Genomic DNA, 14,328 nt, shown 5'->3' with positions numbered 1-14,328 from the left:
TCCCGACCTGGCAGACGACCCTGCGTCCTCGCCAGGCGTCAGGGTGCAGCGCAACTGCTCGGCTCCTCATTGCTGTCCCGCAGCCCTGCCCTGCCTCAGAACCCCGGAACCCCATTTCCGTATCCTGATCCTGTGCCCCCGTCGTACATGCCTGCTCTCCCCAACGCCGACCCGAAACCTTGTAGCCTGGCATCCTGGCTTCACAACCCTGCCGAGTCAGGGTCCTTTACAATTTCTCAGGCCCGCGCAGCTCCTTTTTGGGGGCTTCCCGGCCCGCGGCCAGAGCTGAGACTGGGTCTCCACCAAGCTCCCCGCCCCAGAGAGTTTGTGAGTCACCCCATTATTCGTGTCCTGCAGACCATGCCGACTCTGCCGACAAACCTCGCTCCACTGGCTGGTTGGTTTAACAACATTTTCCGAGCAGCTGTTCCCTGACAGGTTCCATTTTAAAGTGTTTCTTTAGCGCTTGATCAAGGACAGTTTGACTTCGTTCCCTCTTTGAGGTCTCAGGAGCCTCACCCTTCTCCCTTACTCTTTGCACTGGGACTCCTCCCACAATGAACTAAAGAAACTCTTCTTTAGAATCCCAAAAGCATTCTAATTAATTTCCTAATTTTGAAAAGATCATGATGATTCTTCTTCGAGTTGGAAAAAAAAATAGATGTTAAGTTTGTGCCCCACCTAATTTCATTTATCGTGGACTATTTTAAAAAATGCTCTCTGGGAGAAAAGTACCCCTCCTCTCCACTTAACGCTACGATTTAAAATTATATCCCCGGACTGTTTTCATGGAAGCTGTTATATAGATGGACACATCTATATTCTTGCGTCATATATGCGTATCATGCAGGACAAAGCTTCTTGTGAGAAGTGTGGCCAAGTATATATACCCCTCACATAAGGCTGTTTACATGTGAAAAAAAGAATACTTACATATTGAAAGTTATATTTACCTGCTTGTGTAAACACACCTTTTCAAGTGTGGCTTCGGAAACATTTTTGAATAGTCTGAATATTAAATACAGTCTTTCTGATGTTAAAGGTAACTTGTCCGTTTTCTTGGATCTTATCGTCTTAGTAAAAATAAAAGCAATTATAGAACTTTGATTCTGACATCTTCCAACCATTGGTTAAGGCATCAACACAAAGTTAACAGATAATTTGAGAAGTTCCGTCAAAGCAACATAAAGCATTCGTAAAAAGAGAACACAATTATACCTTAATATGTTACTATTTCTAGAATATATCTAACTGTGTCACTATTTTTCACTACTTTTACACTTTTCAGATTAAAATATTCACAGTTGGTGAACTTAAGATGGAAATCTTACTTTTTAGAATTGTTACTTTGCTTTTTTTCTCTTGAATTTAAAGGTTTTTTTTTCTTAAAATATTTCATTTATTGCTACTTTTAGGAGAAATAATTAAGAACTTTAAGTTTCCAGTAGCAGTAGCTTTTAGGTATCAATAAATTACAGGAGTGCTTTCTTTTATTACACTACAAAAGAGATTCAAATACTCACACTTTCTAAAGTTATATGAATTTAGAAATATGATTTTGCAGTTAGTCTTGGGTTACCATTTGTGACTACTTTACTTCTGATATTATTAGAGGGGACTAACCATAAAATTTTAATCCTTTAGGAAAATCCACTTTTAAGGTTATTTAGCAGAATGACAAGTCATGGGGTCAACTAAATGGATGTGGTGCTCAAATAGCTCTCAAACTGAGATGTTAAATGTGTATTCACAAACAGCTCTAAAACAGCCATGATTAAAAGTCTGGTAAGGGATCAGGAGGCTTACGAACTACTTTTTTGCCCTTTCAAGCACATGACTTTCAAGTCTGCAACTCAAATTCCACCTACTGAGCTTGAGGGAAAGATGAACACTTTAAAGTTAATCAGGGAAGACTTGGATACAATAGTTGAATAATTCACACCAAATAGATTTTCCATAGATTTTTCTGGACTGTTGCTCTTAGTATATTTACCAATAGTGGTGTTCATATGAGATGGAGCTATGTATAAGAGATCTGCGGTGTCTAACTATGGATTCCTACTGCCCTAAGGGAAATTTAGTTAAAAAAAACACAAAAACAACCAACCAAGGTTTTGAAATCATATAATAATAAATGCTCACCAAGTTATAACGATGTTGTTTCTTTAAATAGCAAATATTTTCTCAAGACAGTTCAAAATGCAGTTTCGGTAAAAACAAACAACAGTTGAGAGTAAAGTTCAGTGACCACCTGCAGACAGATGAACAGCTTCCAATAAAATTCAGGGCCCCAAAAGTTCATTTCTTTACCCTCCATTTCAGCTCTTGAATTATTTAAAATAAACATGCACTGTTGTAGTTAAGCTTTAAAATGGTCCCTCAAAACAGGTTAGTTAAGGTACAGTCATTTATGAAAAATAGAGTTGTGGAGATGATTTTCTCCACCTCAAATGTCTGTGCAAAACTGTAGCTTGGGTACACAGCAGTTGTTGGTTCTCTCGGTTCACTCAGACCAAGGCCAATAGTTTACCTCCTTATCGACGCTTCTTCACATTAAATAAGGAAAAAATGATATTCATGCAAGAACAGATAAAGTCGTGTAAGTTACAGAAAATGCTGACTTGCTTTCATTTGTATGGGTTTAAATCACAACAAAACCCCCTACACATTTATTTTCCAGAAGAAACCTCCTGCCCCTGCCTCTGGCAGTTTTCTCCCATTCCTCAACCAACCAGTTACTTTAATGAGAGAAAAAAATTTGTCCCCAGCCTGTGCCTTCACCTTTAGCGCAGAAGAAACACCGACTTTTAATGCAGTTTTTTCAAATAAATCATTACAATTTAATCACAAACGACTCTGACGCTATACAGACACACTCCCTTGATTTATTATTGTTGGGCCAGTTTCCTCCTCTCCCAGCATGAGATAATCGATTTTGCTACGTGTGGGTGTCTTAAACATAACTTCCTATGATGCGGATTTGTTTACTTATTATCTGTGGCGATAACGACGATTACTAAGGCAATAAAACTTTTCAGTCCCCACCTTAATTGCTTTTTGGTACCAAGAAAATCAAATAATCAAGCACGCAAAACCAACACCAAACAAAAAATTGGCGGCGTGACAATCTACTCCTTCGGCTCTCCTAACGCCTGGCAGCTTCCATCGATGCGCTCGAAAATTCGGCTGACGCTGCCTGGCGGTGGAACCAGGAAGGCGGTGAGCTTAAACTGAAGCAAGTTCGGTGAACGCCGGCGGCGCCCAGATTTGAAGAAACATTTCTAGGTCTGCGGCGCTTGCAAGTCTACTGGAGGTATAAGCCCGAAGGCCGGAATCCAGGTGATGCCCGCGTCCGGGATCTGAGAGGCAGCGCCCGCAGCTGAGGAATTCCGAGGCCCTACTCGGGCGTGAGGCGGCGCGGGCCTGGCGCTGCCTGGGTGCTGGAGGCGGCGGCGGCGGCGGCGGCGGCGAGAGGGGGGTGGGGGTCGGGGGCTGGCGGTCCGGCGGCGCGCTGGGTGGCGCAGTGCGCATGCTCTGGGCACCTGGCGGCTTCTGACCTTTTGAGGGCCAAGCTGGGGCCTTAGGGTGGTGGCGGTTATGGGGCTGTACGCGCTCGCAGGCCTCAGGCTAGGCCTTGAGTCTAGAGGTGGTGAGGGAGAGTTAGCCGACTCTTTTACCCTTTCCCTCCTCCAAAGCTGTCTCCCGCCCCCACCGCCAGTCCCTGATCTTTGATGGCCTGCCTCTGGGTTTCTGGGTTTGTCTTGTAAGATGTGACTGCAGTTTGGTAACTAGATGTAGGTAGGGTGGAGCGAGAAGGAGGCTGCAGTCTGGGGTCCTCTGTCCCGTCCACTCTGTTACGTCTGCTTTACGTTCGCCTGCTCTTCCAGCTTACCCCCTCTCACCCGAATCCCGAACCTCCACCCCTACCCCACCTCCCATCCTTCCTGGCTCACTCATTCTGGGAAGAGAGGTGGTGCGGGGTGACACGGACTTCCTTCCTTAGCAAATACATAAATTTGTTATATTTATTTGCCTTTCACACTCATCTCTTTCCTTGATTTCAGGACTTGTGGTCAAAGACCAAGAGCACATGGCTATCTATGGTCTATGAGAGGTTATGCACTAGTATACATTTGCCTGCTCTCGTTTTTAGGTCAACCTTAATTTTTCTTTCAGAGGTTATATATCTTTAAATGCACAGTGGAGGCCAACCCCCCCCCCCCCCCCCCCCCGAATTAGCAGTAACTTACTTGTGTTTCAACTGACTAGGTACTGGGTAGTTAATAAAAGTGTTTCGTGTTGTCACGAAAAAGTTTTCCAGTTGTCATCTTTGGACTTGGCCTTAAAAACTCTAAGTGGAGGAGATATGCAGTTTTGAGGTTTAAGGATTATAGCAGATATGACAGGTGCAACCTCCTGGGGAAACTGGGTATCCTTTGAGAGCCCCTTTAGCTCTAGAGTCTATAAATATTCACTTTCTTTGCAGACAAAGGAGATTTCCTGCTAAGTGGTAGCACTTTATTACTGTATATTCTTCAGAAAGAGGGCTAAAAATGTTTGAAACTGAAATAAAGGCAGCTGGCACCTACCAGCTTGTCTAGTCTTACTAATTGGCCTTACCAGCTTGACTAAGCAAACAGTTGTATTATGAGTTGGAAAAGTTCTCTAATAAGATTGTTATATTAGATGTATTGGTGTATTTTCCACTTTTATTTTCAAACCATTGGGAAGAAATTCCTATGACTGATAATGCTTTAATGAAAAAAAAAAAAGATGCCAGTCTGCAAATTTTTAGTTGTGCTGGGAGGAATGTTTTAACAATTCTGTACCTCTTGAGTTTTGCTTTATTTTGCTCATTAAGCTAGAATTTTACCTTAGTTCTTTTATTGCCTTGGGTGATTCTGTACTTGTTTGTGGATTTCTTCCTGTGCTAAATGATGTTAACCCATTTTTGCTTTATACCTTTGAGGTGGATTTCCCATTGAAATGACTGTTCCTCCCCCTTGCCCGTATTTGGTCATGTGTCCAAGATCAAAAAGATTATAGTTTAATAAACTAATGAATGAGTAGTGGTGAAATAATTATAAAATGTCACATCCTTTAGGAATATTTGTTCTCTCTAACTGCCTGCTTTCTGAAAAAGATAACTGCTTACTTTACCTTATTGATTACCAGACAAAGGAACTACTTGTATATGCCTTTAAGCTCTCTTTTGAAGGATGCATTTTAGCTTCTACATCTTCAGTCAGTCACCTAAACTTTACAATACAATGTTTCTGTAAATTGATGTCCTACTGTAGTCATTATTGTCATGGCTTCAATTCTGTAATGAGAGTTGGTTGGATATGGTTTGTGACCATGAAACTGCAACCAGGAAGTAATAGAGACAAGTGAGAACAGAAAACTGAGAGCCTTCTCTCCCTATTTGCCTTTTCTGCTTACAGATGGGTTGAAAAATTGTTAGGTTCTGGGACTCCTAAAAATCTATGCTCAATTTATCTTTGCTCTTACTGGAAAGAGCTATTAATGCATCTTGCCATGTGTTATACTTACCAATGGAGTTAAATAAAAACAGTTCTTTACTGGAAATGTGTGATATAATATAAATCAACCACTATGACTTGAATGAGCAAATTACATGCTAGTGACATTATGGAAATCCAGTGGTAAGTATATATCTAGAGTAGTGAGTAGGAATTCAGTACTGTCATTGATGAGAAGACAGTTTTTGGACCTACCTTTGATTTGTTCTTAGTGTTCAGTTTCTTTTCTGAATAAGTATTTGAGTTTATTTATAATAAAGAAATGTAATGTCTTTTTGTTTATCTTATTGAGATTAATTATACTTCAGTGTAATTTTTTTGAAATGTAAATGCATCACCAGAAAAAGTATTTATAAATTTATGACAGTGATTTTTTAATCATTTTTTCTTTTATTACTCTAAGGAAGGATTGTGTATCTTCCATTAACTTTTCCGAGTTAAATGTAATCATTCTTCTAATATGGATGAATTACATTATTTGAGATTAAAGAATAGAAAAAAATCTATACCCACCTCTCAGTCTCTTTTTTTGGTCATCAGCAATATACATAATTAGATGTATGTCCTTTTCTTTTTTTCCTACTTCTTTATGCCTTATGTAGGTACTTAAGCTGGACAAAAATGTAGAATAGAAATGACTGTAGGTACCTTAGAGTAGTAGGTCTCATACTTTTTAGATTTAAGAAAACTTTACCTGCTTAAAAACTATAGAGAACCCCACAGACTTATATCTACATGGGCTATCTAGAAATATTGCCTTTCTACTAGTTAAAAAAAATTTGAAGTATTTATTTAATTAGTCCACATAAAAATAACAGTAATAAATCCATTGCTTGGTAACATAAATGCCATATTTGATGTGAAAGGTAGCTATATTTTCCAAAACAAAAGTGAAAAAAATGGCATTATTTTTCCTTTTTGCAAATCTCTACTGTCTGGCTTAATAGAAGACAACTGGATTCTTGTATCTGCTTTCACATTCAGTCTATTGTGATGACTTTTTGAATGAAGTATGTGAAGAAAATCCAGATATCACACAGATACGCTGTTGGAAAAAATAGTATTTTAATAGCCTTTTCAGATAATTACTTCCTTAATACTGTGCCTTAACTTGACAGGTAGTAGTTTCTTAAGCATTTGTTGCAATGTGGTATTTGAAACTATGTCAATGACCTTTTCATGCTGTTACATTAAAATCTATTGGTTTGTCTCCTACCGTGAATGGATATTTTACTCATAACATGAGTCTGTGACATCGTACATTGGCTTATTGGAAAATACTGGTTCAGTGAGTTATGTGTAGCTTCTAAATATAGACAAACTTTTCATTATATAATTTAAAAATTGCAATTTGTTAAAATCACCATTGACCTCATTGAAGAAATCATTAAGTGCTGAGAACCTGTCAGTCTCATGGTAACAAATACAAGTTATCCATCATTTTGATTTTGGCTTGAGAGCTCAAATTTTTTTGTGTATTATATTTTATTTTTAATCTATTTTTTAATTGGAGGCAAATTGCTTTACAGTGTTGTGTCGGTTTCTGCCATACAACAATGCATTATCAATCATAATTGTATATGTCACCTCCCTTGCCAGCCTGTCCCACCCTCTAGGTCATCACCGAGTGCCAGACTGGGCTCCCTGTGTATATAGGAACTTAGCACGAGCTGTTTTACACAGGAGAGTGTGTGAGTGTCAACACCACTTTCTCAGTGGGTCTCATCCTTTCCTTCCTCGGCTGTGTCCACAAGTGTGTTCTGTACATCTGCCTCTCCATTCCTTCCCTACAAATAGGTTCATCAGTAACATTTTTCTAGATCCCATATATATTCCTTAATTGAGAGCTCAGATTTTATCATTGGCAGCAAATTGTCAGTTTCCTTAAAGGACAGACTCCTTTAATTCATTCTTGAGAAAATGTCAAATGTCCAAGTCTGAATAATCACAGCCAGTTCTTTTAAATAGTGTTTCACAATAAAAGCAGCTAGTTCAACTTGTTATTCAGCTGCACAAACGTTTCCTCAAGATAACCCGTTGTTCTTCAGTCTCTGTGTTTCCCATTTCATCACACAGAATATTAAGGTGTGTTCTCAAGGGTTGAAATTTATAGAATTAATGATGATTTTACTGCTTTATCAAGGACATACTTAAGTGAAACTGCCTTTCTTTAAAAAAAACAAAAACAACTGTATATTGCAGTGAAGAATTCAATGACTGTTAGTACAATTTGGTCCCATTACCTTGATTCCTGTTAAAGCACCAGCAGTTTTGCCTACCACTGCTGCTACATCATCAGCGCAAAAGTCAGCACAGTAAAAAAGGTAAATCAAGTTTTAGGATTGTAATAAAATTAGTTTTGGCTGGTTGGATCCCTTCAGGTCTTAGGAATACCCCGGGGTCTATAACCCACTGGGAACTACTATTAAACTAGAATGTAAACTCCTTGAAGGCAAGGATTTTTCTCTCTTGTTCATTGATGTATTCCTTATACCTTGGCATGCTATCACTCTGGGACTTTTTAACCTATCTCAAGCGTTAGATCACTTGCTTTCTGAATCTGGGTCATCTTTATTCATTCCCTTCTCTGTTGAAGCACATCCTTCAGTACTTTCCTAAAAAAGGATGAGCTTGAGGTATGATTGGAGCCCTTGCATATCTGAAAATGTCTTTATTCTGATCTCATATTAGATCTATGTTCAGTTTGAATATACATTCTAGTTTGAAAATGATTTTCCTTAGAATTCTGAAGGCAAGTCTCCATTGTTTGTTGTGTTGCTGCCAAGAAGCCTTGTGCCTTTTACCATTTTTTACCTTTAGAAGTTTCTAGGTTCTTCTTTGTATTCCTTGTTTCTGAAGTTTTATGAGGTATGTCAGGTATAGATCTTTTCAAATTCATTGTCCCAGGGATTTAGGGCAATTCATGTCTTTCAATTATGTAAATTTTAAAATTATTCTTTGGATAGTTTTCTTTTTCTGTTTTCTATGCTCTGTTTCTTTCTGGAATATATATCAATTGGATATTGGACTTCCTGGATCGATCCTCTTTTACCTCCTATTTTTTTATCTTTTTCTTTCTAGCTTTCATGAGTCCTTTGATAGTGTCCTCTAACCCTATTGTGTTACTTACAACTTATTGTTTGTTTAAATTTCAAGATTTCTCTCCTATTCTATGGCTATTCCTCCTATGCTTGTTTGGTGGATCATCTTCTCATATATTCTGAGGATAGTGGTTTTTTTTGAAGTTTTCTTGCATGTTCCTGGCTTACTATTCTGCTTGGCTTTTTCAGCTTGGCTTCTGTCTCTTATGATGAAGAGTTTCATCACATGATTTGTTTTCTTTTGTTGTATAATTACTAAAAAGTCACCAGAAGAAATGTTTGTAGAAAAAAGTTTACTGTGGGGAATTTCAGTGGTTAAGACTCCATACTCTTGCTGCTGAGGGCCCAGGTTCGGTGCCTGGTGAGGGAACTAAGATCCCACAAGCTGTGTGGCACGGCCGAAGCAAAAAGAAGTATTAAAAAAAAAAGTTTGCTGTGTTTAAGGTTTGGGCTTGTTAACTGGTGGACTTGGTTTTAATGTAGCCTCTTCCAGGTACTGTTTAGTTTTTGGAGAAAAGAATACTCTCAATTCTTGGAGCCAAGTACACACAGGGTGACAGTATTCACTGTTAGATTGTAGAGTTTCACTTAATCCCTGTAACTTTTAGTTGAGCATTTCTCTGCCCTCTTTTTCCTGTATCCCTGGACTTGGTGCTTCACTGTTGCATCATTTTTCCAAAGTAAACCACCTCTTCTTCTGGGAATGGGGAATAACAGTCCCTACCTGGTTGGATGGCATAGGGGACCTGAGCAATTACTTCTTTTACAGAATTTCTACCAATACCTTTGGTTTTTTAGTTCTGCGTCTCATTGTGCCTGCTGTGGTGTCTGGTGTCTCAAGTTCCTGATCCTTTCTGATTTTTGCTACGTGAATTGGCTTTTCTTCAATTGGAAATCTCTGCAGTTGCTTGATGTTCAGCATTCTTAGTTCTAAATCCTGCATCTGTTTTTCATTTGCTAAAAATTTGTTGACATATCTTGTCTACTGTTCCTGTAGTTTTCTCTTCTGGTCTTCTTTATCCTCTTTATACTTCTTTATCCTTTACTATAATGTTAGTATTTTTTAAACCAGGTAATAAATAAAAACCCATCTTAATTTGGTTATTTGCGAGTAGAGAAAATTCTTAACTGTTTAAAGGTTGAAACAAGAAAGGAAGAAAAAGGAAATTAGAATGCTTAGATGATCAATATTATCAATTATATACAAATTCCTTAATGAAAATAGACATACACACATATATACATATACAGAGATATGTGGTTATATATGATATATAACTAAGTCACTAAGTCACATCTGACTCTTTGTGACCCCATAAACTACTGCCTGCCAGGCTTCCCTGACTTCACTGTCTCTTGGAGTTTGCTCAGACTCATGTCCATTGAGTCAGTGATGCCAGCCGACTGTCTCATCCTCTGTTACCTCCTTCTTCTCTTACCCTCAGTCTCTCCCAGCATCAGGGGCTTTTCCAGTGAGTCGGCTCTTTGTATCAAGTGGCCAAAATATTGGAGTTTCAGCTTCAGCATCATTCTTTCCAATGAATATTCAGGGTTGATTTCCTTTTGGATTGACTGGTTTGATCTCCTTGCAGTCCAAGGGACTCTCAAGAATCTTCTGCAGCACCATGTTTCGAAAACATTGATTCTTTGGCACTGGCACTTAGGCTTCTTTATGGTTCGGCTCTCATGTCTGCACATGACTATGTGAAAAACCATAGCTCTCACTGTATGGATCTTTGTTGGCAAAGTGATGTCTCTGCTTTGTAATAAACTGTCTAGGATTGTCATAGCTTTTCTTCCAAGGAGCAAGTGTCTTTTAATTTCATGGGTACAGTCACTGTCCACAGTAATTTTGGAGACCAAGAAAAAACCTGTCACTGTTTGCATTTTTTCCCTGTTGGCCATGAAGTGATGGGACTGGATGCCATGATCTCTGTTTTTTGAATGTTGAGCTTTAAGCAAGCTTTTTTCACCCCCCTCTTTTACCCTCATCAAGTGGGTCTTTAGTTTATTATATACACACATTTAAATATATATGTATGTACATATATACTGTATGTATATGTAAGATTTCATAATTGTAGTATTTTGAGAGCTGGAGAGGATCATGGGGATCTTACATGAAGTGCAGTTTTATTTTCAATGAGGAAACTGGCTTAGATATGCTAGTGATTTACTGAGCTTTTCAAAACCAAGTTTTTCCAGTGTTTAGTTGAACTGTGAAATGTTAGAAATGTGAACAACTTTGAGGTTCAGAACTATATTTAAAGTCTAATTCTGGCTCCAGGTAAATAGCTTTAAGTTTTGAATTGTGACTTTCACAATTCAAATTTTTGAACAGTGACTTTCAACTAAAATTGCATTAGAGTTAAGGAAGGGATGGCTCACTTGGTTCTGAAAACAAAGCTGTAATTTAATGTATTGCTTTTTTTAGAGTAATGATATTTAACTTAATTTAAGTAAATATTAAAATGAAGTGTGAGATTTTTGTTTATCTGATTCATTGATTATTTATCCTACCTATTAGGAAAGATGGATCTTGCTTTTATTTGGCATCCAAAGATAGCTACTATTTTAGTAAAAAAAATAAGATTCCATATGAGAATCTAACTTTAAAGTAAGACAAGTAGACTTCTTATAAGTTATTGTCTAAATATAAAAACCTTATATTCTATATGTTTTTTCTTTTGTACAGAAAATATGCAAATATAGCCATATAGAATATAGTTAAAAAAGAGAAAAAAATTATCCAATTTCTTACTTAAATCTTTATCAGTTGTCTTCATTTTGCTCTCACTCATATGCGTATATTTTCTTACATTGTAGTCTCTGCACATGCAGTTTTAATTTTATTTGTTTATTGTGTTTGCTTTTGGCTGTGCTGGGTCTTCGTTTCTGCAGGAGCTTTTCCCTGCTTGCAGTACATGGTCTTGTTATTGCGGTGACTTCTCTTGTTCCGGAGCACAGACTCCAGCGTGCTCAGGCTTTACGGGCTCAGCAGCTGTGGCTCCCGGCTCTGGAGCACAGACTCAGGAGTTGTGGGGCACGGGCTGAGTTGCTCCGGGGCGTGTGGGATCTCCTGGGGTCGGGGGCCAAACCCTTGTCTTGCGTTGGTGGGTGGATTCATTACCATTCGGCCACCAGGCAAGCCCTCTGTGCATTTATGCGGTTTTAGATAAGGCGCCCATCGTAGCATTAAGGTGAGCATCTTCGTGAATGTATCCTTTATAAGGGAAGCTTTGCGGATACGTGCCTAGAAATAAGATTGCTTTGTCAAAAAAGCCTCAATATTTTTAAGACTCTATTTAAATTGCGTGATTGCTTTCGGGAAGGATTTTATCACCACTTCTATAGGTACTAGCGATGTGAACAGTTAGACGTCATTTTTGGTATTTTAGTTAACAATACTTCATCAACTTTGGTACATTAGTTAACATTTCCTTTCTCATATTTTATGAGGTACATGATAATGGTGTATTGTTTCAGTTTGTACTTTGTTGATGATTAATGAGGTCTTATCCATTTAAAGTTTTAGAATTTTCAGTTAGAAAAGTTTAACTATAAAAGATAGTGAAGTACCTTTTATCTTTTAGGGAATGTGAGAATATAAGATTAGATAGTTGATCCCTAAACCAAATATCATATAATTAATGATAAATGCAACTTGAACTATAAGAAAATTGTTATAATGAACCATCCTCAGGGTTGACACTTTCAGGAGACATTTCAAAAAATTTAGGATGAGTTTACTTTATTCATAAATTGTGAAAACAGTAAACTGATAGTGCTAGAAGACTGTACTAGAGCTGTTACTCATGTCTTGTTAAGATTGGTACATTTAAAATTTTACTTTACTAAGACATTTAAAATTTTTACAGATACAAGAAAATTATTAAATTTCATCCATTGTTCCATTATGTTAGAAATAATTTTCTTTGAATTTAAACCTGTAGAAATGGGACGCCGGTCATCAGATACTGAAGAGGAAAGCAGAAGCAAGAGAAAAAAGAAACACCGTAGACGATCTTCTTCCAGTAGTTCTTCAGATAGTAGAACGTACAGCCGAAAGAAAGGTGGAAGGAGATCAAGGTCAAAGTCAAGATCTTGGTCCAGAGATCTTCAGCCTCGCTCACATTCTTATGATAGAAGGTGATTTTCATAATTTTTACTTATGTAGTAGCAAGAGTGACATTCTTTAGAGTTCATATGGTTTTTGTACTTTGAAGTTTTATGGGTAAAACATTTTTCTTTTTGTAGTTATATATTTGTGAAGTTTAAGTCTCAACCCAAAGATTTTGTTTTGTTTTCCTCCAGACCTAGCCCATGGGTGTTTATACTTTGTCTGTTCTTTGTAGATAAGCCTATAAACCAGTATAGTTCTCATAACATAGTATCTGGTAACATTTTGAAGGCAAGTAATACTTGATTATGTTCTTTTTCAGACGCAGACATCGATCAAGCAGTAGCTCTTCTTATGGCTCTAGAAGAAAACGAAGTCGAAGTCGTTCAAGGGGTCGAGGGAAATCATACAGAGTTCAGAGGTCTAGGTCAAAAAGCAGAACAAGAAGGTATGCCATATCAACTATTTACTGCTTTGTAACAAAATTTAGTGACTTGAAGCAATAATCATTTATTTTTTCCACCATTTTACAGTTTTGACTCAGCTTACCTGGCAGTTCTGTTAGTTTCACCTAGGGTCTCGCATGTGGTTGCAGTTTTCTGCTAGCTTGATTGAAACTGGATGGTGCAGTGTGGCTTCATTCATTTGTCTGGCATTTGGTGTTGGCTGTTGGCTGTTGGCTCAGCAGTGGGGGGTTGGGAGGGGGATGGATGCCTTAGTTTCCCTGTGGCTTTTCGTACTTTGATAGGAATGGCCGGGCTTTTTCACATGATAGAGGAAGTATTCCAAGAACGTAAGAACAGAAGCTGCAAAATCTCTTAAGGTTTAGCCTTAGAAATAACCCAGTGTATTTTGGAGTGATGGTGTCCCTGCTGAATTCATGTTGAAGTTTCAACCCCCAGTGTAACTGTGTTTGGAGATAGGGTCTTTATGGAGGTAATTAAAGTTAAGGTCATAAAGGTGGGTGGGGCCCTAATCCAACAGGGCTGGTGGCCTTATTAGGAGAGAGAGAGAGAGAGTTTTCTCTCTGAGCATACACTCAGAGGAAAGGCCACGTGAGACACTGAAAAACTGGCCATCTACAAACCAGAAGGGGAGCCCTTATCCAGGAGCCAGATCAGCTGGCATATTGATCTTTGACTTTACGGCCTTTGTGAGATATGTTTCTGTTGTTTAAGCTTCTGGTATATGGTATTTTGTTATAGCAGCCTGGGCAGACTAGTTAGTACCTGATGTCATTCCACTTGCATTTTCTGGCGGTGCTCAAGAGCCAGTAATACACAGTGTAGTCTATCTGGAAAGAGTTGTATGTTTTGGGTAATGCTGGAAGATATGGTTGAATAGGATGGGGACCATGGTAAGGAGGGCCACCGTTTTTGAGAAGAAGAGTGTTAGGACAAAAACAGTACTTTTAAGAAAAACAGTTTCTTTTGCGTAGTTTTTCATCCTGTTAGGCTCTAGTGGCGGTATGTTAATTAGCAGCGTGATTTTGTTATCTAGGCATAAAATTCTATAAATCTCTCTGAATCTGAAGTTGGATAACTACAGTCAAGTCCAAATGTTT

The 14,328-nt window shown here is 38.3% G+C and overlaps 1 protein-coding gene and 1 long non-coding RNA gene across 4 annotated transcripts in view; one reads left to right on the top strand and one right to left on the bottom strand.

The window, feature by feature from the left end:
* The first annotated feature begins 3,187 nt into the window (after nt 1–3,187).
* The window catches only part of RSRC1 (arginine and serine rich coiled-coil 1), a 394,770-nt gene continuing 383,629 nt past the window's right edge, over nt 3,188–14,328 (top strand). Inside the window, exons 1-3 of one of the 3 annotated variants that reach the window (XM_070466518.1) lie at nt 3,188–3,339; nt 12,598–12,793; nt 13,087–13,212. In XM_070466518.1, the coding sequence (XP_070322619.1) occupies nt 12,600–12,793; nt 13,087–13,212 (320 nt within the window). In that variant the 5' untranslated portion in view covers nt 3,188–3,339; nt 12,598–12,599. The remainder of the gene's footprint in view (nt 3,340–12,597; nt 12,794–13,086; nt 13,213–14,328) is intronic. The other 2 variants (XM_070466516.1, XM_070466517.1) reach the window with 2 other exon arrangements.
* Nucleotides 6,592–13,709, bottom strand: LOC139034761 (uncharacterized). Its single transcript, XR_011487304.1, has 2 exons — nt 13,314–13,709; nt 6,592–11,897 (listed from the first exon to the last, which is right to left on the bottom strand). It is a non-coding gene; the product is annotated as an uncharacterized lncRNA (long non-coding RNA).

The sequence above is a fragment of the Odocoileus virginianus genome, chromosome 4 (genome assembly GCF_023699985.2).
Source record: "Odocoileus virginianus isolate 20LAN1187 ecotype Illinois chromosome 4, Ovbor_1.2, whole genome shotgun sequence".
NCBI lineage: Eukaryota > Metazoa > Chordata > Mammalia > Artiodactyla > Cervidae > Odocoileus > Odocoileus virginianus.
The sequence above is the reverse complement of the archived record's forward strand: the minus strand, read 5'-3'. Positions and strand labels throughout refer to the sequence as shown.